Raw genomic sequence first — 24,889 nt, 5'->3', positions numbered from 1 at the left:
TTCAGCTGTTGAAATGATGAAACTATACTTGGTTTCAAGCCTCATAAACTTCAAGTGATCCTAACAAATAGCCATTTGTCTGTAGCTCACACATTCTAGTATGTTCCAACACAAGTGATGACTAAAGGGATCTTTTAAGGATGTGTATTGAAATCCAGGTGTGGTGGCACAAGTTTGTAATCCCAGCATTTGGAAGGCTGAGACAGGAGGATCGTGGTTCGTGGTCAGCCTCAACTACTTAGTGAGGCCCTCTGCAACTCAATGAGACCTTGTTTTCTTTCTTTCTTTCTTTCTTTTTTTTGGCAGGTCTGGGGATGGAACCCAGAGGCATTTGTTCAACCTCTGGGCTATACTCCCAGCCCTATTTTTTATTCCTTATTTTGAAACAAGGTGCGCCACCAAACCCGACTAATGAGACCTTGTTTTAAAATAGAATAAAGCCGGGCATGGTGGTGCATGCTTGTAATCCCAGTGCTTGGGAGGCTGAGACAGGAGGATCATAGGTTCGAAGCAAGCCTCGGCTACTTAGTGAGGTTCTCAGTAACTTAGTAAGACCCTGTTTCCAAATGAAAAAAAAAAGAATAAAAAATAGGGACGGAGTGTGCCGTGGAGGTAGAATGTCCCTGGGTTACATCCCTAGTACCTCAAAAAAAAAAAAATGTGTATTGGATTAGCTAGTTGTGGTGGCGCACACCTATAATCCCAGTATTTGGGAACCTGAGACTGGAGGATCAAGCAATTTAGTGGAGCTCTCCTCAACTCAGTGAGATCCAGTTTCAAAATAAAATACAGCTATCCAGGCATGGTGGTGCATGCTTGTAATCCATCCTAGCATTTGGGAGGCGGAAAAAGGAGAATCCCGGGTCCTGAACAGCCTCAGCTACTTAGTGAGCCCCTTTGCAACTCAGTGAGACCCTGTTTCAAAATAAAGAAAAAAAAAATAGGGTTGGAGATATAGCTCACAGGTAGAATGCCCCTGGGTTCCATCCCCAGTACTGCAAAAAATAAACAAAAAAGAGCTGAGAGTGTGGCTCGGAGTTTGATTGCCCCTGGGTCCCAATTCCTAGTACCCTCCCACACAAAGTGTATAGTAGAAAGTGTTAATGGATTTTCAAATAATAAATGTTTCCAGTAGTTTTATGTATTTGGGTATTTTTCCAATTTGTAGATAGTGAAACTAAATAATTTTGTATGAATTAAAAAACAAGTCAGATGTGGTAGTGCATGCTTGTAATCTCAGTACTTGGAAGGCTGAAACAGGAGGATCCCAGATTTGGGACAGGCTCAGCAACCTAGACAGGCCCTGTTTTGAAATAAAAAATAGGCTGGGTGTGGCTGCACATGCTTGTAATCCCAGCATTTGGGAGGTTTAAGACAGGAGGATCGCAGTTCGCGGACAGCCTCAGCTACTACTTAGTGAGTCCCTATTTCAAAATAAAGAGTAAAAAATAGGGCAGGGGGTGTAGCTTGGAGGTAGAATGCCCCTTGGTTTCATCCCCAGTACCACCCCCCCATACACACACACAAAACGAAGCTGAGACAGGAGGGTCTTGGGTTTCTGCCCGGCCTCAGCTACTTAAAGAATAAAAAATAGGGCTGGGAGTATAGCACAGAGCTAGAATGCCCCTTGGTTCCATCCCTAGTACCACAAAATAGATAGATAGATAGATAGATAGATAGATAGATAGGAAGGATGGACAGACGGACTGGGGCTGGGTGTGGTAAAGGACTGGGGCCAGGTTCCTAAATCCCAGCATTTAGGAAGCTGAGTCCAGAGTATTGCATTCACGGACAGCCTCAGCTCTTTAATGAGGCCCTCTGCAACTTAATGAGACCCTGTTTCAAAATAAAGAATACAAAATAGGGCAGGGGAAGTAGCTCAGAGGTCGAATGCACCTGGATTCCATCCCCAGACTCGCAAAAAAAGGGGGGGGGGATGGGCTGGGGACATAGCTCAGAGTTCGAATTTCCCTGTGTTCAGTCCCTATTACCACAAAAATAAGTAAAAAGTAGTAAATAAAAGAAAATATTTAGAGATGAATTGTTATGAAAGTATAAATCTGCTTTAAATCAAAGGATCACTGACTCTTCTGCTTAGAATGACAATAATGTAAGATCTCACTAAGTTGCAGAAGGCCTCACTAAGTAGCTGAGGCTGTCTGCAAACCACGGTTCTCCTGTCTCAGCCTCTCTAATGCTGGATTACAGGCATGCGCTACCACACCCAGCTAGGTCTGTTTTTTTTTTTCCTCGTTACTGGGGATGGAAGACGTTACTGGGGATGGAAGACGGGCATTCTACCTTCGAGCTACACCCCTAGCCCTATTTTGTTTTTGTTTTTGTTTTTTTTTTGAAACAGGGTCGCACTGAGTTGCAAAGGGCCTCAAAAAGTAGCTGAGGCTGTCCACGAACTGTGATCCTTCTGTTTCAGCCTCCTGAATGCTGGGATTACAAGCATGCACCACCATGCCCAGCTATGGGTTTTGTGAAAAAGTATTTTCCAGGTAGGGAATCCTATATATAATTATTTGGTTTGAAGTAGTAGTCAGTTGTTTGTTACTGTTTTTGTTTTTTCTTTCTTTTTGTATTGTTTTGTTTTTTGTTCTTATCTAAAGATATTCAGAAAATAGCTGGGCCAGCGTGATGGCGCATGATTGTAATCCCCATGCTTGGGAGGCTGAGACTGGAGGATCGAGCAGGTTCGAAGCAGCTTCAGCTGGCTTAAGAGACTATGTTTCCAAATAAAAAAATATAAAAATGGTCTGGGAGTATAGCCCAGAGGTAGAAGACCCCTGGGTTCCATCCCCAGTACCACCAAAATAAACAAATAAATAAATAAAATAAAGATATTCAGAAAATAAAACCTGGAAGCTTCCAAAATGAATTTATAAATTATCACTAGGTCAATACATTGAACACACTTTTTTTTTTTTTTAATGATAATGGGGATTGAACCCAGGGGCATTTCACCTCTGAGCTACAACCCCAGCCCTATTTTATTTATTTATTTATTTATTTATTTATTTATTTATTTATTTATTTATTTTGGTGGTACTGGGGTTCCTGGAAGCCCTTCTACCTCTGGGCTACACTCCCAGACCTATTTTTATATTTTTATTTGGAAACAGGGTCTCCTAAGCCAGCGCGCACAGCTGGCTTCGAACCTGCGCAATCTTCCTGTCTCTGCCTCCCAAGCGCGGGGATTACAAGCGTGCGCCACCATGCCCGGCTTGCTTATTTATTTATTCATTTATTTATTTATTTATTGTGGTACTGCGGATGGAACCCAGGGTATTGGACCTCCAAGCTACACTTCCTGCCCTATTTTTTATTCTTTTTTTTTTGTGGTACTGGGGGTGGGACTCAGGGGCTTTCTACCTCTGGACTGTACTCCCAGATCCATTTTATATTTAATTGGAAACAGGGTCTCACTAAGTTGTTGAGACCCTCACTAAGTAGCTGAGGCTGGCTTTGAACCTGTGTTATCCTCCTGTCTCAGCCTCCCAAGCGCGGGGATTACAAGCGTGTGCCACCACGACCGGCCTATTTTATATTTTTTATTTGGAAACAGGGTTTCACTAAGTTGCTGAGAGCCTCACTAAGTAGCTGAGGCTGGCTTCGAACCTGTGTGATCCTCCTGTCTCAGCCTCCAAAGCGCTGGGGATTACAAGCATGCGCATGCGTCACCACGCTTGGCTTTATTCTTTATTTTGAAACAGGGTCTCTCACTAAGTTGCAGAGGGCCTCACTAAGTAGCTGCGGCTTTCCTCAAACCACAATCCTCATGTCTCAGCCTCTGAATGCTGGGATTACAAGAGTACACCATCATGCCTGGCTTCTTATTTTATTTTGAAACAGTATCTCACTCAAGAGTTTCTCTCCTTGCTGAGGCTGTCCTTGAACTCATGATCCTATTGTCTCAGCCTCCCAAGTACTGGGATCACACATGTGCACGACTATGCCCCAATGAGCAAACTTTCTTTTTCTTTTCTTTTCTTTTCTTTTCTTTTTTTTTTTTACAGTATTGGGCATGCCCTAGTTCTAACTACGAACTACACCCCCAGCCAGCCCTATTTTTTATTTTGAAACAGGGTCACATTGACTTGCAAAGGACCTCACTAAGTAATAACTGAAGCTATCTTGGAACTGCAGTCCACCTGTCTCAGCCTCCCAGATGCTGGGATTACAAGCATGTGCCACCATGCATGGCTTGAGCAAGTTTTTTTATGATGCTGTTACTGACTTTTGCACACTACAAATCTGTAAAAAGACAAAGGGAAGAGATGTAAAGGCATGCATTCATGGAAAAGTAAAGATTGGAGAAAGACTAAAGAAATAGGGCTGGTGATCTAGCTCATAGGTACAATGCCCCTGGATTCCATTCCTAGTACTGCAATAAATAAATAAATAAATAAAATAAAAGTACTAAAATAAAGGGCTGGGAGTGTATTTCAGAGGTACAGTGTCCCTGGGTTCCATCCCCAGTACCGCAAACCAACAAACAAAAACTCGTGTGAAGCTTTTATTTAATTATTTATTTATTTTTGTGTTACTGGGAGTGGAACTCGGGGGCCTTCTACCTCCAAGCTATACCCCCAGGTCTATTTATTTATTTATTTATTTATTTATTTATTTATTTTTCAGTACTGGGGATTGAACCCAGGGGCTTTGTACCTCTGAGCTGTACTCCAGCCCTATTTTTTATTCTCGTAATCCCAGCATTAGGAGGCTGAGACAGAAGGATTGTAGTTTGCGAACAGCCTCAACTACTACTGAGTGAGGCCCTTTGCAACTCAGTGAGACCCTGTTTCAAAATAAAGAATAAAAAATAGAGCTAAAGTACAGCTCTGAGGTAGAATGGTCTTGTATTCCATCCCCAGTACTATATGAAAGAAAGGAAGGAAGGAAGGGAGGGAAGGAGGGCTGTAGTGTAGTTCAGAGGTAGAATGCCCCTAGGTTCCATCCTCAGTACCAAAAAAAAAAAAAAAAAAAGGAATGAGAAACTGGATTAGGTAGCACACACCTGTAATCCTAGTACTTGGAAGGCTAAGACAGGAGGATCCCAAGATCAGTGCACACTATTTCAAAACAAAAAATAAAATATGGCTGTGGATGTAGCTCAAATGTAGAACTCTCCTGGGTTTAATTCCCGGTGCCATAAAGAAAAGAAAGTTTGAGAAGTAGTGGTACATGTCTGTAATCTCAGTTATTCAGGAGCTCAGGTAAGAGGGTCACAAATTCAAAGCCAGTTTGGGCAGTTTACCAAGCTTTATCTCAAAATAAAAAGGAATAGGGATGCTGCTCATTGGTAGAACACATGCCTAGCATACACAAGGCCCTGTACTTAAAAACAAATACTGCCCCCCAAAAAGTTTGAGAAACGCTATCTCAAAGTTGGTTTTATTGCTTTTAGAAGACAGTATTGTTCAAACTTGGACAATAAATCCTTTTCAGGTCCCTGTTCTGGATCCTAACTCCTAAGCATTTGCAGTGAGCATGGTACTGGCTTTAAAGAAGAAGGTTGCTTTGATTACTGATTAATGGAATCCAAGACTAGAACTGGCAATGAGACATTAACCAAAGCATTAGTCTGATTTGTCAATGCCAGTCTCAACCCAAATGTTATATATATATCAGAGTTTTTGTTTTGTTTTGTTTTTTCCTTTGATGAGTAGCAAATTCAATTGAAACCTTTGTTGTAAAGGAGTTTACTGGTTCATATAACTAAAAAAGTTAATAAATGAGGTAGAATGCAGTGGCATGAGGCAGGAACCAGTGGCTCTGTGCTGTCTTCAGAACCACATTTCTTCCATATTGTGGTTTGATTACATTATGTCAGCTTTAGTTTAATTCGGGTTCCTCTTGAAGCACCAGGTAAACAAAGTTCCTTCTTGTACAATTCCTTCTAGTATTACTAATAAGGCTTGATATTCATAATAGATTGCCTTAGATCAGATGTTCATCTCTAAACTTTTCACTGTTGTCAGAGGTAAAAAATAACCAGGTTGGCTCAGCCTGCTTCATGTTTTACACCAAGGAAAAGTTGAAAGAATAGGTCTAAATCAATTTCCCCAGTGATATGGGTCTCTGATTGGTTACTCATTATTTTATTCTTGTGCTCAGCCATTTTGTTTAGGAATGAAGAAAATGAACTCAATACAACCGATTTTGGGTTAGATAGTATATTAGATGCAGGCAGTTGTCACATCTTGAGACAGAAGCCAAGAGGACTAGGTAAGGTCAAAGTTCAGCTTTTATAACCACTGCTGGCAGGAACTATCAAGAAGTCCCAGGAGAAGGACCTTTGGAGAGCATGCCTCCAGTGACCTAAGGACCTTCCACTGGGTGTCACTCCCTGGAGATTCCCACCACTTCTGAGTAGTGCTACTCGGAAGACCATATCTTCAGTTGCAGTTGACCTTTGAGAGACATTCAAACTATAATGAAACTGTAGCAGAAAGCTATATGGAAATGATAAGGATTTCAGTTAAAGATGATGGTTCATATGATACATGAAACCTAGGCAGGATCACGATTTGCGAACAGCCTTAGTTCCTTAATGAGGCCCTTTGCAACTCAGTGAGACCCTGTTTCAAAATAAAGAATAAAAGCTGGGCATGGTGGCGCATGCTTGTAATCCCAGCGTTTGGGAAGCGGAGTATGGGGGATCACGGTTCGTGGACAGCCTCAACTACTTAGTGAGACCCTTGGTAACTCAGTGAGATCCTGTTTCAAAATGTAAAAAGACTAAAAAATAGGACTGGGAGTGTAGCTTGGAGGTGCAGTGCCCCTGGGTTCCATTTTCAGTACTGCAAAAAAAAAAAAAGAGTAAAAAATAGGGCTGGGGATGTAGCTTGGAAGTAGAATGCTCCTGGGTTTCATTCCCAGTACTGCAAAAAAAGAGACACATTCTCAAAGAAAACTCAGGTAGTTAATGTTCTAAAGTCCGGTTAAACATTGTTTAAAAAAAAGAAATAAAAAATAGGGCTGGGGATGTCCCTCAGAGGTAGAATGCTCCTGGGTTCAGTTACCCCTGGGTTTCATCCCTAGTATGGCAAATGAATGAATGAATGAATGAATGAATGAATGGGATGTATCTTGGAGTTAGAATGCCCCTGGGTTCAATTCCCAGTACCACACACACACACACACAAAAAAAAAATTGTTTCTACTTTTGTCAGATGTCTAACCTTGGGCTACTGTGTTTGGGAGGATAAGATGTTTGACTCACATACAGTAGGTAGATTGGTCCCTTTGGGTGACAGGGAAAGTAGGTAGTTCTTAGGGAAGGGAAATGGGGCAGTATGGCTAGAGCAGGCAGTGGTGCCTGTCTGTCCTACTCTTTTTTTTTTTTTTTTTTTTTTGGTGGCACTGGGGATTTAACCCAGAGGCATTCTATCTTTGAGCTATACCCGCAGCATTCTACTTCCAGCCCCCTTTTTTTTTTTTTTTTTTTGCGGCTCTGGGGATGGAACCCAGGGGCATTTGACCTCTGAGCTACACCCCCTGCCCTATTTTTTATTCTTTATTTTGAAACTGGGTCTCACTGAGTTGCAGAGGGCCTCACTAAGTAGCTGAGGCTGTCCGTGAACCGCGATCCTCCAGGTCTCAGCCTCCTGAATGCTGGGATTATAAGTGTGCACCACCACGCCTGGCTCTGAATTTTAATTAATTAATTAATTAATTAATTAATCAAGGTTCAAGAAAGACTTAGCAATATAACAAGCGAGACTCTCATCAAGCTAGTGAGACCCTGTTGTAAAATAAATTTTTCTTTCTTTCTTTCTATTTTTTTTTTTTTTTTTTTTTGGTGGTACTGGGGTTCCTGGAAGCCCTTCTACCTCTGGGCTACACTCCCAGGCCTATTTTTACATTTTTATTTGGAAACAGGGTCTCCTAAGCCAGCGCGCGCAGCTGGCTTCGAACCTGCGCGATCCTCCTCTCTCCACCTCCCAAGCGCGGGGATTACAAGCGTGCGCCACCACGCCCGGCTTGAATTTTATTTTTTATTTGGAAACATGGTCTCATTAGGTTGCTCAGAGCCTTGCTAAATTGCCAAGGCTGGCTTGAACCTGAGATGTTCTGTCTTGTCCTCCTAAGTACAAGGATTTCAAGCATACATCACCATGCCTGGCTTAGAGTATATGTATTTTAAATTCTGTTACCAATATGTATGTGAGCTAATGGTAAATTTAGGCAGTAAATTTTGAATCACTCACTTCTCTCTCTTCCCCAGCAAGCACTATGGTGTAAAGTTCTTCTGTGCCACCATACCCGGTGCATATACAATTTTAAAATGACACTAATATCACCTTTTTTTTCTTTTCTTTTCTTTTTTTTTTTTTTTTTGGTGGTACTGGGGATGTTAACACCTCCGGCCAGATATTTTATTTTTTATTTGGAAACAAGGTCTCACTAGGTTGATAAGAGTCTCACTACTTGTTGAGGTTGCCCTTGAGCCTGTGATCCTCCTGTCTCAGCCTCCCAAGTACTGGAATTACAGGTGTCCGCCACCCTGCCTGTTTCTGAGATTACCTTTTGACTGGATGTAAACACTCCCAGTCTTTCAGTCATAGACCCACTCAAAACATTTGATGTTTGACTTTACATTCTGAGGCCACTACTGTAAAGAGAAATCATAGAATTTTTCAGTTACATTAGTGCATATCTGTGTTCTTATAATACTTGAATTAACTTAATGTCACAATGTTTTGGCAGAAGTTTGAATCTATTATTATTATTTTTTCTTTCAGAAAAAGCCCGGGCTGAAGCTGGGTCAGCAAGAATGTCACTCCTTATATTGGTGTCCATTTTCTTATCTGCAGCTTTTGTTATGTTTTTGGTTTATAAAAATTTTCCTCAACTTAGTGAGTAAGTATACCAAGAGAGAAACTGAAAATGTTTAGATATTTGTGATTTGGAAGTGAATTGTGGTGTCTGGTGGTGCTCGTCTGTAATCCCAGTACTTGGGAGGCTGAGACAGGAGGATCAAGGTTCAAGAAAGACTTAGCAATATAACAAGCGAGACTCTCATCAAGCTAGTGAGACCCTGTTGTAAAATAAATTTTTCTTTCTTTCTTTCTATTTTTTTTTTTTTTTTTTTTTTTGGTGGTACTGGGGTTCCTGGAAACCCTTCTACCTCAGGGCTACACTCCCAGACCTTTTTTTTTTTTTTGGTGGTACTGGGGTTCCTGGAAATCCTTCTACCTCAGGGCTACACTCCCAGACCTATTTTATATTTTGAAACAGGGTCTCTTACGCCAGCACGGCTGGCTTCGAACCTGTGCGATCCTCCTGTCTCCGCCTCCCAAACGCGGGGATTACAAGCGTGCGCCACCACGCCCGGCATTCCCAGACCTATTTTTATATTTTGATTTGGTCTCTTAAGCCAGCAAAGCTGGCTTCAAACCTGCGCGATCCTCCTGTCTCGCCTCCCAAGCGCGGAGATTACAAGTGTGCACCACCACACCCAGCAAAACAAAGAATGTTTTAAAGGGATGGGGGTGTAGCTCAGAGGTAGTATGCCTCCTGGGTTCAATCTTTAGTACCATATACACACAAACAAAAAGGTGAATTAAAGTTGGTTGTGGTGGTGCATGCTTGTAATCCCAGCATTTGGGAGGCTGAGACAGGAGGATCTGGGTTCACAGACAGCCTCAGTTACTTAGTGAGGACCTTTGCAACTCAGTGAGACCCTGTTTCAAAATAAGGAATAAAAAATAGGGTTGGGGGTGTCGCTTGGAGGTAGAATGCCCCCGGGTTCCATCCCCAGTACCACAAAACACACACACACACACACACACACACACGCAAAAGGTGAATTAAAAGTTAAAAGTTCTTTAAGGAATGGAGCTACCATTATGATGTATACTATCTCTTATGGCTTGTAACAAGTTCACATCAACACTCTTACCATAAATACTTGTTTTAAAAATTGCCTTTTCATTTCTATGCAAGGTTTTTATAGCATTGCTTTTTTAATTAAGGCCCCAATTTTTAATTGTTTCCAAATAATTTTAAATATAATTATAGTAAGAGTGACTTTTGTATAACCTTATATACTCATGCCTGTCTCACACTTAGAATCTTATATATATATATTAAAATAATTAAGTCTGTGGTCATATCTCAGTGATAGAGTCCATGCTTGGCCTGTGCAAGAACTGGGTTTAAGCCCCAGTATGCAAAACAAAACTAAGTTAAAGTTTCATGAAATAGGCAGTGTTTTCTGATGTGTGTTTGTGGGGAGGTAGGAATCCAGAGGCATTCTTTCTCTGAGCTATACCCTCTAGCCCTATTCTTTATTCTTTATTCTTTATTTTGAAACAGGGCCTCACTAAGTAGCTAAGGCTGGCCATGAACCTGCGCTCCACCTGTCTGAGCCTCCCCAAGCTTGACTTTATGATCAGTTGTTTTCTGTTTTGCTTTTTTGTGATATTGGAGATTGAATACAAGGGTGTTCTACCTCTGAACTATACCCTAATTGTATTTATTTTATTTTATTTTATTTTATTTTGAAATAGGGTCTTGCTAAGTTACTGACAGTCTTACTGAGTTGCTGAGGTTGGCATTGAACCTGTGATCCTTTTGTCTCAGCCTCCCAAGTACTGGAATTACACATGTGTGCCACCATACCCGACTTATTTTTTATTTATTATTTATTTATTTTTTTTTTTTTGTGGGTCTGGGGATGGAACCCAGGGGCATTTGACCTCCAAGCTACTCCCCCTGCCCATTTTTTTTTTTTTATTATTCTTTATTTTGAAACAGGGTCTCATTGAGTGGGCCTCACTAAGTAGCTGAGGCTGTCTGTGAACCGTGATCCTCTGGTCTCAGCCTCCCGAATGCTGGGATTACAAGCGTGCGCCATCACGCCTGGCTCGTGTCCAGCTTATGATTAGCTTTTGCCTGCTTCATTTCATACATTTCCTTCTCACCATGTAACTGCCTCATAGTTCTTTTTCTCTTTCCTGTTTTATAGAAATTGTCTGGTCCAAATAGGTACTTTTCTAGTACACATCCATGATTCCTTAGCAAAAATCTTGGTAAAATATGTTTTGGAATTTAGAATTTTTCTAGTTTCTAAAGATAACAAAGAATGTGTGCCCTATTATATAACACCCCCAGCAGGTTCTAGAGCAGCATTCTAATCCAATATATTCGTGTTTATGCAGAGAAACCTAGATAATAACACTAAGCAGACTCCTATTTCACCTTTCCAAGTACTGGGATTATAGGAATATACCATCATGCCCAATTTATTATTATTATTATTATTATTATTATTATTATTATTAATTTTATTTTTTGTGGTACTGGGGGTGGAACTGAGAGGCCTTCTACCTCTGGGCTATACTCCCAGACCTATTTTATATTTTTATTTGGAAACAGGGTCTCACTAAGTTGCCGAGAGCCTCACTAAGTAGCTGAGGCTGGCTTCAAACCTGTGCGATCCTCCTGTCTCAGCCTCCCAAGCATGGAGATTACAAGCATGCGCCACCACTCCCGGCTCCCAACTTATTATTATTAATTATTATTATTATTATCATTATTATTATCATTATCATTATTATTATTTTGTGGTACTAGGGATAGAACCCGGAAGATTATACCTCAGAGATAAACCCCCAGCTCTATTACGTAAGATATAAGTGCAGGTCAGTTTTTGCTAACAAATTATAATGAACTAATTGTTTTCAGAATTTTTTAATTGTAGGAAAGAGATTGTGGACCTAAGGTATATTTTAGAAGGACCTAAGGTATATTTTAGAAGGACAAAACACCCCAGCGCTATTTTTATCACAGTAATACCGTACTAGTGTAATCACAGATTTTATAAGGAATTATAAAAAATATAGTTAGACTTTCAACTTGGGCTAGCCTTATTGGTAATGGATTATTGTGAAATGAGATTTCAGAGTATTAGAAAGTTTGTATTTTCTTTAAGTTTCTTTTATTCACAGCTCCTCCTCCATACACTCATGGATCCCAGGACCTTGTATATACTAGGCTAGTCCTCTACTGCTAATCTACATCCCCAGCTCTTATTTTTTATTTTAGTATTTTGATTTTATCTTATGTCAGTATTAGAGATTGAACCTAAGGCCTCATGGATGTTAGGTTGGCAATCTACCACTCAGCTATATCCCCAGCTCCAGTACTTTTTTTGTTTGTTTTTATTGGTGCATTGTATTCATATATCATAATGGGTAAAAAACTTTTGTAGACATACATGCACACATCACCCAGTTAGCCCCTACCCAATCCCCACCCAATTCCCTTCTCATCCCTCCTTCCCATGCTTGGCTTAGTGGTTGACTTTGATATGTTTAAGTACATTGTGTGCTTTAGAGAGTTTCTTTCTTCCCCCCTCTCATCCCCTCTGTTAGGTTGTTTTATTTGCTTCTCTATAGGATTTCCTTTTTCATCTAGAGTTCCTCCTATGACCCATTTCTCCTTAGCTCTCACATATTAGGGAAAGCATCCGATTTCTTGTTTTTTGTGACTGACTAATCTCACTTAGCATTAATGTCCTCCAGTTCCATCCATTTCCCTGTAAATGATGTAATTGTGGTGGGGTTTTTTGTTGTTGTTGTTTTTGCAGGTTTGGGGATAGAACCCAGGGGCATTTGACCTCCAACCTGCACCCCTGCCCTATTTTTTATTCTTTATTTTGAAACAGGGTCTCACTAAGTTGCAGAGGGCCTCATTAAGTAGCTGAGGCTGTCCACGAACTGTGATCCTCTGGTCTCAGCCTCCCGAATGCTGGGATTACATGCATTGTGCCACCACGCCCGGCTAATTGTGGTTTTTTTTTTTTATGGCTGAGTAAAATTCCATTGTGTACATATCCCAGTTTCATAATTCATTCATCTGTTGATGGACATCTTGGCCGATTCCATAGTTTGGCTATGGTGAATTGTGCAGCTATGAACTTAGATACACATGCATTCGTTTGGTAGTTTGGTTTCCTTTCTTTTTGGTAGATAGCCAGAAGTGGTATTTCTGGATCAAATGGTATATTTGTTCCCATTCTTCTGAGGATTCTCCATACTGTTTCCCAAAGTGGTTGCACTAATTTGCAATCCCACCAACAATGTTTTAGAGTTCCCACTTCTCCACATCTTCGCCAGCATTTCTTGTTGTTTGTGTTTTGATTCATTGCCATTCTAGTTGCAGTTAGGTGAAATCTCAGCGTAGTTTTGATTGGCATCTCTCTGCCAATGTTGTTGAACATTTTTTCATGCATTTATAGGCCATTTGAATTTCTTCTTTCATGAAGTATTTAGTTCACTTGCCCATTTTTTTATTAGATTTTTTTTTTAGTGTTGAGTTTCTTTTTTTTTTTCTTCTTTTTTTTTGCGGGTCTAGGGATGGAACCCAGGGGCATTCAACCTCCGAGCTACACCCCCTGCCCTATTTTTTATTCTTTATTTTGAAACTGAGTCTCACTGAGTGGCAGAGGGCCTCACTAAGTAGCTGAGGCTATCCGTGAACTGGGATCCTCCAGGTCTCAGCCTCCTGATTGCTGGGATTTACAAGCGTGCGCCACCATGCCCGGCTAGTGTTGAGTTTCTTAAGCTCTCTGTATATTCTAGATATTTATTAGTCCTCTATCAGAGGAGTAGGTGGCAAAAATCTCCCTTTTTATTGGCTCTTGATTGAGGTTCTTGATAGTTTCCTTTGCTGTACACAAGCTCTTCAGTTTCATGCAATCCCACGTATTGATTCGCCTTTGGGTTTGTTATGCCTTTGGGGTCTTGTTGAGAAAGTTTTTATCTGTGCCTGTGTGTTGCAGTGTTGGACCTATGCCCTCTTCAAGGAGCCTCAAAGTCTCTGGTCTAATTTCCAAGTCTTTGATCCATCTTGAATTGACTCTTGTGCAGGGTGAGAAAGTGTGATTAATTTCCATTTTTCTGCATATGGGAACTAATTTTGCCAACACCATTCGTTGAACAGGCTATCTTTTTTTCCAGTGTATGTCTTTGGCTCCTTTGTCAAAAATCAATTGGCTGTAAGTGTGTGGATTTGTTTCTGGGTCTTCTATTCTTCTCCATTGGTCAGTACTTTTTTCTTACATCAATGTAGATGCCTTGGGGATGGTTGCATGTTTTGTGATTAAGTTAGTATTAGTATGATTTAATTTTAGATGTTTTCTGCTTTTTAATTAGGAATAGGAAACATTGATATGATTAAAAGTGAGAAAGAGCCAGGCGTGGTGGCTCATGCTTGTAATTCCAGTACTTGGGAGGCTGAGATAGGAGGAATCTTAGGTTCAAGGCCAGATTCAGCAGCACAATGCCCTCCATAACTTAGACCCTGTTTCAAGAGAAATAATAAAATGAAGCTGGGAATGTAGCTCAGAGGTAGAATATACTTGGTTCAATCCCTAGTGTGTGTGTGTGTGTGTGTGTGTGTCTCTCACACACACACACACACACACACACACACACACACACACACGTGGGAAAGAATAGCTCTAAATTAAGGTGGGTTTTGCTCCAAATTTGCTTTAACATGTTATCAGTATAAAGTAATAATATACTTTCTTGGTCAGTGTTCTTACTGCTATAATCCAAAACAACTGACCACACAATTTAGAGAAAAGAAAGTTTCTTGGGATTTGGGGTTCAGTCCATGTGGGTCCGTAGATCTCAGGGCAGGTGTGACAGCAGGAAGGAGAGAGAAGAGAAAGAGAAAGAGATAGAGATAGATATCCAAGCTTTGCTCTCACATGGAGACAGTAAACAAGAGAAGACAGAAAGGGGCTTCAAAGACCAAAGCATGGTCCCTAGGGCCACACCCCCAGCGATCCAGTAAGTTCACCACAATGGATTTACACACTGAGATTATAACCCTCATGGCTTAATTTATCAGGTCTGAACATTAAAATGTGACTCCTAGGAGACATTCTTTATTGCAACCATAACATACTACGATTACAAAACTTTTTATTCTGCTTATTGCTTTTTCTATATATTTGCATAGGTGTGTACATAATTTCACTACCATGCATGCACACTTTTGTATAGAGAATCTATAGTTTTTAGATTTTATAAATGAGAAACCATTTTTGTTTACCAGGTGTTATTTACAGGGCTTAGCAAAGTAGCATTAAGCCTGGCATGGTGGCAAACATCTTTGGTCCCATCTATTTTGGAGACTGATGTAAAAGAATCACTTGATACCACAGATTTGAACCCTGTCTCAGCAGTAAATGAATGAATGAATCAATGAATTAAAAAAGCAGCATTTTGTCATTGTTCAGCAGCATAAACAAATGAGCATAATATACTTAAATGAAAAGGTGATTGAGACTTGCGTTAATAAGAAATTTATTTAGTTCCAAACAAAGCACCAAATTAGAAGTAAATTAATAGAATAAGAAAATATTTTCACTGTTTTTATGAACTTTGAACTGAGATATTTTAGAAAAAGTATGAACTGTGAATGCATTGAAATTTTGATTTACTTTTCATTATAAATGATTATTGACAAGCTTTTCATGAGGATTACCCAAAATGGTGTTGTATACGATTTAATATGTTAATATCAGTGGTTCATTTCTTAATGTTTTATTTATTTATTTATTTTGGTGGTACTGGGGTTCCTGGAAGCCTGTCTACCTCCGGGCTACACTCCCAGACCTATTTTATAGGTTTTATTTGGAAACAGGGTCTCTTAAGCCAGCACGGCTGGCTTTGAACCTGCGCGATCCTCCTGTCTCCGCCTCCCAAGCGTGGGGATTACAAGTGTGCGCCACCACGCCCAGCATTTAATGTTTAATTCAATTTTTTTTTTTTTTTTTTTTGGCAGGTTTGGGGATGGAACCCAGGGGCATTTGACCTCCGAGCTACACCCCCTGCCCTATTTTTTATTTTTTATTCTTTATTTTGAAGTAGGGTCTCACGAAGTTGCAGAGGGCCTCACTAAGTAGCTGAGGCTGTCTGAACCGTGATCCTCAGGTCTCAGCCTCCCGAATGCTGGGATTACCAGCGTGCGCCGCCACATCTGACTTTAATTTAAAATTTAAACCAATATTGGAGCAAATGCTTTTAGCCTTATGTTTACGCCATCCTAAACTTTCTTATTTAAATTTATATCTCAGGAAATTATAATGAAGCATTTAAAAATAATAACTTACAGACTTTTAAACTTAAAAATTGCTAATTTGACCTTAAAATACAGAGCAAGGCATCAAATCATTTTGGATAAAGCTCTACGTTTTGAACTTAACTTGGATTTTATTATGGCAAAATTCTGTTTAAAATTTTTTTCACTTTTTTTTTTTTAGAGAAGAAAGAGTGAATATGAAGGTTCCCAGAGATATGGATGATGCCAAGGCTCTAGGAAAAGTCTTATCGAAATATAAGGACACCTTTTATGTACAAGTACTTGTAGCTTATTTTGCTACATATATTTTGTATCCTTTAACGTGAAAAATGTTTTCTAGCTTTGTTTGAGAAAAGGTTTAAAAGTTCTGTTGTTTATACATAATTGTTTTTCTTTTTAGAAATTATTAATGCAATGTTACAGTATTAAATAAAATATTGAAAAATGGAAAAAATTCTTACTTTAATCTTATCTCAACTCAGTTATTTTATATTACTATTACCTTTTTGTATTCTCCTTATTTTAATTATTTTTTGTTAATTTATTGATTAATTTAAAATTTAAGGAATTATTTTGAATTAGTAGTTATCATAACATTTTTTAAAGGACTGTGTTATGTTTGAAAGTATAATTTGTTTTTAACTTTTTGCTTTTATTATAGATGTCTTATCTCCTTTGTTCATGTCCTCCCCCCAATCAGAGGAACTTTTTTTTTTTAATGGTACTTGGGATGGAACCCAGGGATATTCAACCTTCAAGCTACACCCCTCAGCCCTACATTTTATTCTTAATGTTTTTGTGGGTGGGGGTCTAGGGATAGAACCCGGGTGTATTTGACCCCTGAGCTACACCCCCTGCCGTTTTTTTTTTTTTTTTTTTTTTTTTTTGGTGGTACTGGGGGTGGAACCCAGAGGATTTCTACCTCTGGGCTATACTCCCAGACCTTTTTTTTATATTTTATTTGGAAACAGGGTCTCACTAAGTTGCTGGAGAGCCTCACTAAGTAGCTGAGGCTGGCTTTGAACCCGTGTGATCCTCCTGTCTCAGGCTCCCAAGCGCGAGGATTTTAAGCGTGTGCCACCACGCCCGGCCCCCTGCCCTATTTTTTATTCTTTATTTTGAGACAGTGTCTCATCTCACCAACTTGAGGAGGGCCTCACTAAGTAGCTGAGGCTGTCCGCCAATCCCAATCCTCCAGTTTCAGCTTCCCGAATGCAAGTGTGCGCTATCATGCTCTGTTTCAGAGGAACTTTTTTGTTTAATATAATAAAATATGTTATAATTAGTCAGGAAAAAATGGCTTCATTCTGTCAACATTCTTTCCCGTCTTTCTTTTTTTGTTTGTGTGTATATGTGTATGTACTGTTGGGGATTGAACCCAGGAGCATTCTACCTTTAAGATACACCCTGAGCCCTTTTTATTTGGAAACAGATTTTTGCTAAGTTGTTAAAGCTGACCTCACTCTCTAATCATCTTGTCTCAGCCTCCCAAGTACTTTCTTAATGCCTAATTTCAAACTCATCTAAGTTATTTTTTACATTATATTCCTTATTTTAACTCTGGCATTCATTTATTTATCCAATACTTTTTATAGTACTAATTTTATACTGAGTAGAAATCGAATATTTTGAGTATTCAAAAGCAGAACAGCTATTTCCAGTTGAAATAGTGAGGAATGAGCCGGGCGTGGTGGCGCACACTTGTAATCCCAGCATTCAGGAGGCTGAGACCGGAGGATTGCAGTTTGCGGACAGCCTCAGCTACTTAGTGAGGCCCCCGCAACTCAGTGCGACCCTGTTTCAAAATAAAGAATAAAAAATAGGGCAGAGGGTGTAGCTCAGAGATCAAATGCCCCTGGGTTCCATCCCCAGACCCTCAAAAAAAAAAAAAAATAGTGAGGAATGATGGGTAATGATGCAATAAAATCTTTCTAAATGGAGCCAGTCTAGAGCACAGCTTTCCATTATGGGCACTGTGAGGGAGTGGTTAGTAGCCTAATTTAGCTGGGGTACAGGGCCTTAGAATGGGAGGACTAAGAATTCTAGAAAGTTGGTCAGCAGTACTTCAATTACAGGGGACTTTGAGTATCGGGCTATAGAATGTAAAATATTCATTTGGTAATCATCGAGGACTTAGAGAAGACGATGACATTAAAATTGTCACTCTCATCTCTTTTTGTTTATTGTATATTTGAAACATGTAAGTAGAAAAATTCTAAATGAATTCCTATGTACCATCAGCCAATTTTAACAATTATTAATATTATGCCTAGCTTGTTAACTTTAATTATGTATTTTTGCCCTTTGAAAGAAAAAATGAGCTGGGCGTGGTGGCACACGCTTGTAATCCCAATACTTGGGAGACTGAGACAGGAGGATCACAGGTTCAAAGCCAGCCTCAGCAGCTTAGGTCTCAGCAACTTAGTGAGATCATGTTTCCAAATAAAATATAAAATAGGTCAGAGGGGTATGGTTGTGCACGTTTGTAATCCCAGTATTTGGGAGGCTGAGACAGGAGGATCGCACAGGTTCAAAGCCAGCTTCAGCTACTTAGGTGAGGCTCTCAGCAACTTGGTGAGACCCTTTTTCCAAAATAGGTCTGGGAGTGTAGCCCAGAGGTAGAAGGCCTCTGGGTTCTATCCCCATTACCACCAAAATATATTATTTATATATATTAGGTCTGGGGGTATATCCCGGAGGTAGAAGACTCCTGGGTTCCACCCTAGTACCACCACCAAAAAAAAAAAAAAAAAAAAGAATTTTATATATTAGGTCTGGGGGTATAGCACAGAGGGAGAAGGCTCCTGGGTTCTACCCCTAGTACCAAAATTAAAAAGGAAAGCCAGGCATGGTGGTGAGCGCTTGTAATTCGAGAGGCTGAGAGAAGGATCGGGGTTCACTGCCAGCTGCAGCTACTTATTGAGGCCCTTTGCGACTCAGACCCTGTTTCAAAATAAAGAATAAAATATAGGACTGGAGGTGTTGCTCAGAGGTACTAGGTTCCATCCCCTGGGTTCCATCCCCAATACTGCAAAAGGAAAAAAAAAGAAAAATTTAAAAAATAAAGAAAAAAAAGGGATAGGTAGAGTCCCAAGTTTGAGAAAAGAGAATGGAGGCCCGCATTGTGGCTCACGTTTGTAATCCCAGCATTCAGGAGGCTGAGATTGGAGGATCGCGGTTCTCATACAGCCTCAGCTACTAAGTGAGGCCCTTTGCAACTTAGTGAGAACCCTCTTTCAAAATAAAGAATAAAAAATAGGGCAAGGGTTTTAGTTCAGAGGTCAAATGCCCCTGGGTTCCATTCCCCAGACCTGCAAAAAAAAAAAAAAAAAAAAAAAAAAAAAAACACAGTATTTACCATTTACTTTGATTTAAATTATGCTGGGTTTTGCCTGCCATGGTATGCTTGTAATCTCCATACTTGGAAGGCTGAGACAGGAGAATTACAGGTTTTCAGCCAGTGTCAGATACTCAGTGAGGCCCTTCACAACTTAATGAAACCCAAAATAAGGAATAAAAAATAGAACTGGAGGGTCGCAGTTCGTGGATAGCCTCAGGTACTTAGTGAGGCCCTCCGAACTTAGACCCTGTTTCAATATAAAGAATAAAAAATAGGGCAGGAATGTAGCTTGGAGGTTAAATGTCCCTGGGTGAGCCCCAGACTCACACAAAAAAAAAAAAACCCAAAAAACAAAAAGGCTCGGCTATAGCTCAAATATAGAATGCCTCTGAGTTCAATCCCCAGCACCGCAAAAAATAAATAAATAAATTATGCTGTTTTAAAAAATATTCAAAAATGGAATTTTCCACGCTTAAATGTCAATCAGTAGGGAACTAATTTAAAAAGCTATTGTAAATCCAAAATGCAGCCGGGAGTGGTGGCGCACACTTGTAATCCCTACACTTGGGAGGCGGAGACAGGAGGATCGCACAAGTTCGAAGCCAGCTGTGCTGGTTTAAGAGACCCTGTTTCCAAATAAAATATAAAAAATAGGTCTGGGAGTGTAGCCTGGAGGTAGAAGGGTTCCATCCCCAGTACCACCAAAAAAAAAAAAAAAAAAAAAAAATGCAGTACAATGTAGCTTTTAAGAATTAGAATACCTGGGTGTGCATGCTTGTAATCTTAGTACTTGGGAGGTTTAGGAGGATTATAAATTTGAGACCAGCCTCAGCAATTTCATGAGACTCAAAGCTAGTAAGACCTTGTTTAAAAATTAGGAATATAGGGCTGTGGGTGTAGCTCAGAGGTAGAACACTCCTGGGTTCAATTCCTATCACCACAAAAAGAAAAAAAACTAGAGCTGTTGTGGTGGCGCACGCTTGTAATCCCAGAATTCAGGAGGCTGAGACTGGAGGATAGAGGTTCCTGGACAGCCTCAGCTACTTTAGTGAGGCCTTTTGCAATTTAGTGAGACTCTGTTTGAAAATAAAGAATAGAAAATAGGCCAGCAGGTGTAACTCGGAGGTTGAACTTCCCTGGGTTCCATCCCCAGACTCACCAAAAAAAAAAAAAAAAAAAAAAAAAAAAAAAAATCAGAAATATCTTCATATGCTTTTTTTTTTTTTTTTTTAGTGTGGGTCTGGGGATGGAACCCAGGGGCATTTGACCTCTGAGCTAAACCCCCTGTCCTATTTTTTATTCTTTTATTTTGAAACAGGGTCTCACTAAGTTGCAGAGAGTCTCACTAAGTAACTGAGGCTGTCTGTGAACCAGGATCCTCCAGTCTCAGCCTCCCGAATGCTGGGATTACAAGTGTGCGCCATCATGCCCGATCTTCATATGCTTTTAAGGCATTGATTCAGGATACTGTTAAGTGAAAAAGCAAAGAACAGAACTCTGCACAAGTATGCTATTTTATCTAAGGAAGGAGAATGATATTTGTAAATATACAAACAAGCCGAGCATTTGTTTGTAAATATACAAACAAGCTGGGCCCAGAGGTCGAATGTCCCTGGGTTCCATCTAGACCCGCCCCCCCCAAAAATATATATATATACACAAACAACTTTTATTTTTTTATTTTGAGACAGGATCCCACTAAGTTGCTAAGTCTGGCATCAAAAGTAATCCTGTATCAGCCTCCTGGACGGCTAGGATTACAGGCATGTATTACCATGTCTGGTTTACAATATCCTAGCATTTGGAAGGCCAAAACAAGATGATCAAAAGTTCTTAGCCAGCCTCAGCTACTTAATGAGGCCCTCTGCAATTTAGCGAGCCCTGTTTAAAAATAAAGAATAAGCTGGGCATGGTGGCACACACTTGTAATCTCAGCACTTGGAAGGCTGAGATAGGACCTCATAGGTTCAAAGCCAGCCTTAGCTAGGCTCTCAGCAACTTAGTGAGACCCTGTTTCTAAACAAAGTATAAAATAGGTCTGGGAATATAGGCCGGAGGTAGAAAAGCCCCTGGGTTCCACCCCCAGTACCCTCAAAAAGAAAGAAAGAAAAGAAAGAAAGGAAGAAAGAAAGAAAGGAAGGAAGGAAGGAAGGGCTGGGGATGTAGTTTGGAGGTAGAATGCCTCTGGGTTCAATCGTCAGTATTACAAAACAAGCTAGCAAATAATTTTTAAAGGGATGTGAACCTTCAAAGAGCAATAAAAATATCTACGAAAAGGGATGAAACGGGTACAGAGGTGAAACTTGTCTAAAGGGTACTGGAGACTGAACACAGAGGCACTCTACCTCTGAGATACATCCTGAACCTTTTTTTTTTAAGTACTGGGATGGAACCCAGGGCCATTTCTACCTCCAAGGCACACCCCCGGCCCTATTTTTTATTTATTTTGAAACAGGGCCTCACGGAGTTGCAAAGGGCCTCGCTAAGTAGCTGAGGCTGTCTGCAAACAGCGATCTTCCCGTCTCAGCCTCCCGAATGCTGGGATTACAAGTGTGCGCCACCATGCCTGGCCTCCCAGCCTTTTTTTTTTTTTTTTTTTTTTTTTTTTTTTGCGGTCTGGGGATGGAACCCAAGGGCATTCGACCTCCAAGCTACACCTCCTGCCCTAGTTTTTATTCTTTAATTTGAAACAAGTTCTCACTAAGTTGCGGAGGGCCTCACTAAGTAGCTAAGGCTGTTTACAAACTGCGATCCTCCAGTTTCAGCCTCCCAAATGCTGGGATTACTAGCGTGCGCCACCACTCCCGGCATCCCAGCCCTTTTTTCTTTGAAACAAGATCTCACTGAGTTGCTGTACTCTGCTGGCCTTGCACCTGCAATCCTGTCTCAGCCTTCCAAGTACTAGGGTTATAGGCATCTGCCACTGCCCCTACCTACATTTGACTTTAGAGCCAAGTGAATGTTTTACACATTTATGAACACATCAAAATGAAAAACAGAAATCATAAAAATCTGAAACGGATGTGGTGGTACACGCTTGTAATCCAGCATTTGGGAGGCTGAGACAGGATTGTGGTTTGTGGACAGCTTTAGCTACTACTTAGTAAGGCCCTTTGCAATTCAGTGATACCCTGTTTCAACATAAAATAGGGCTGGGGGTATAGCTTGAAGGCAGAATGTCCCTTGGTTTCATCCCCAGTACTGGGGGGGGGGGGAAATTCTGAAACAGCTCACACCCATTAGAATGGCTACTATCAAAAAGAAAACAGAACGCTGGGCATGGTGGCGCATGCTTGTAATCCCAGCATTTAGGAGGCCGAGACTGGATGGTCGCAGTTAGAGGATAGCCTCAGCTACTATTTAGTGAGGCTCTTTGTAACTCAGTGAGACCCTGTTTCAAAATAAAGAATAAAAAAATAGGGCTGGAGGTGTAGCTGTAGCATGAAGGTAGAATGCCCTTGGGTTTCATCCTCAGTACCGCAAAAAAAAAAAGACAGAAAACCACAAAATAATAAGCATTATGTAACTAGAGGAATTGGAACTTCTTTGCACTATTGTTAATAAAGTAAGCCGGGCGTGGTGGCATACGCTTGTAATCCCAGCATTTGGGAGGCTGAGACTGGAGGATCTCGCTTTGGGGACATCCTCAGCTACTTAATGAGGCCCTTTGCAACTTAATGAGACCCTGTTTCAAAATAAAAATTAAAAATAGGGAAAGGGGTGTAAGTCAGGTTGAATGCTCCTGGGTCATTCCCCAGACCCGCAAAAAAAAAAAGAAGAAGAAAAAAGTAAAATGATTCAGCTTGTATGAAAAACAGTATGGCAGTTGCTCGAAAATAAGTGTAGAAGCCAGGCATGGTGGTGCATGCTTATAATCCTTGCGCTTGAGAGGGTGAGACAGGAGGATCACGCAGGTTCAAAGCCAGCCTCAGCTACTTAGTGAGGCTCTCAGCAATTTAGCAAGACCCTGTTTCCAAATAAAATATATAATAGGTCAGTCGGGCGTGGTGGCGCACGCTTGTAATCCCCGCACTTGGGAGGCAGAGACAGGAGGATCGCGCAGGTTCGAAGCCAGCCGCGCGCGCTGGCTTAGGAGACCCTGTTTCCAAATAAAAAAAAAAAAAATGTAAAAGTAGGTCTGGGAGTGTAGCCCGGAGGTAGAAGGGCTTCCAGGAACCCCAGTACCACCAGAAAAAGAAAAAGAAAAAAAATATATATATATCTATATAATAGGTCTGGGAGTGTAGCCCGGAAGTAGAAAGCCACTGTGTTCTATCGCCAGTACCACCAAAATAAAATAAGACAAAAAGAAAATAAATGGTAGAAGCTGGCTGTGGTGGTGTACACCTGTGATCCCAGTACTTGGGAGGCTGAGACAGGATCTCAGTTTCAGCTACTTAGAATCTCATCAACCTAGGGAGACTTTTAAAATAAAAATAAAATAGGGGTGGGGTGTAGCTTGAAGAAGATAATGTGCCCCCACAGCCATACCACACACACGCGTGCCCGCGTACACACAAAATAAGATAGGCTTGGTGTTGCACACCTATAATCTCATCTACTCTGAGGCTGAGGCAGGAGAATTTGAAGTTCCAAGGCCACCTAGGGCAACTCAGTAAGACCCTATTCCAAAAATAAAAATTTTAAGAAAGGGCCAGGGAACTGGATGTGGTGATGGATGCCTGTAACCCCAGTACTTGGGAGGCTGAGGTAAGAGAATATCAGACTCATGGCTAGCCTAAGCAACTTAGTAAGGCTCTCAGTGACTTAGATCTTGTTGGCAAGTAAAAAATAAAATCAGGCTGGGGGTGTAGGTCAGTGGCAGAGTGCTTCCCTGGTACTTTTGTGAGCCCTTGGGTACAATATCCAGAACCAAAAAAAAAATATATATATATATATATGCATATATAATTAAAATAATTCATTGATTTCTAGATACATATACAAAAGAATTGAAAGCTGGTTCTTGATATTTGATTACCTGTGTTCATAGCAGCAGTACTCATAATAGACAAAAACTGGAAGCAATAGATTCCTTCAACAGGTAAATGGATAACAAAATGTGGTAAGTGCATTCAATAGGATAGTGTATAGCTATAAAAAGAAGTATTAAGCCGGGTGTGGTGGCACATGCATGTAATCCCAGCATTCGGGAGGCTGAGACTAGAGGATCACAGTTTGCGGACAGCCTCAGCTACTTAGTGAGGCCCTCTGTAACTTAAAAAATAAAATAAAATAAAAAATAGGGCAGGGGTTGTAGCTTGGAGGTCGAATGCCCCTGGGTTCCATCCCCAGACCCTCAAAAAAGAAGGAAAGAAGTACTGATAACGCTACAACATGGATTAATCTTAAAATATACATATTCAATCTGGTACCATGGTTCATGCCTGTAATCACAGTATTTGGGAGGCTCAGACAGGAGGATCGAAAGTCACA

The 24,889-nt window shown here is 40.5% G+C and overlaps 1 protein-coding gene across 1 annotated transcript in view; it reads left to right on the top strand.

Moving 5' to 3' along the window:
• The window catches only part of TMEM41B (transmembrane protein 41B), a gene marked incomplete at both ends in the record, with an annotated part of 39,218 nt that overhangs the window by 1,115 nt on the left and 13,214 nt on the right, over positions 1–24,889 (top strand). The window contains 2 exons of the mRNA XM_080693100.1: positions 8,754–8,871; positions 16,295–16,423. Of these exons, the coding sequence (XP_080549226.1) occupies positions 8,754–8,871; positions 16,295–16,423 (247 nt within the window). The remainder of the gene's footprint in view (positions 1–8,753; positions 8,872–16,294; positions 16,424–24,889) is intronic.

Source organism: Muscardinus avellanarius (assembly GCF_963383645.1).
Source record: "Muscardinus avellanarius genome assembly, chromosome: 1".
Taxonomy (NCBI): domain Eukaryota; kingdom Metazoa; phylum Chordata; class Mammalia; order Rodentia; family Gliridae; genus Muscardinus; species Muscardinus avellanarius.
The sequence above is the reverse complement of the archived record's forward strand: the minus strand, read 5'-3'. Positions and strand labels throughout refer to the sequence as shown.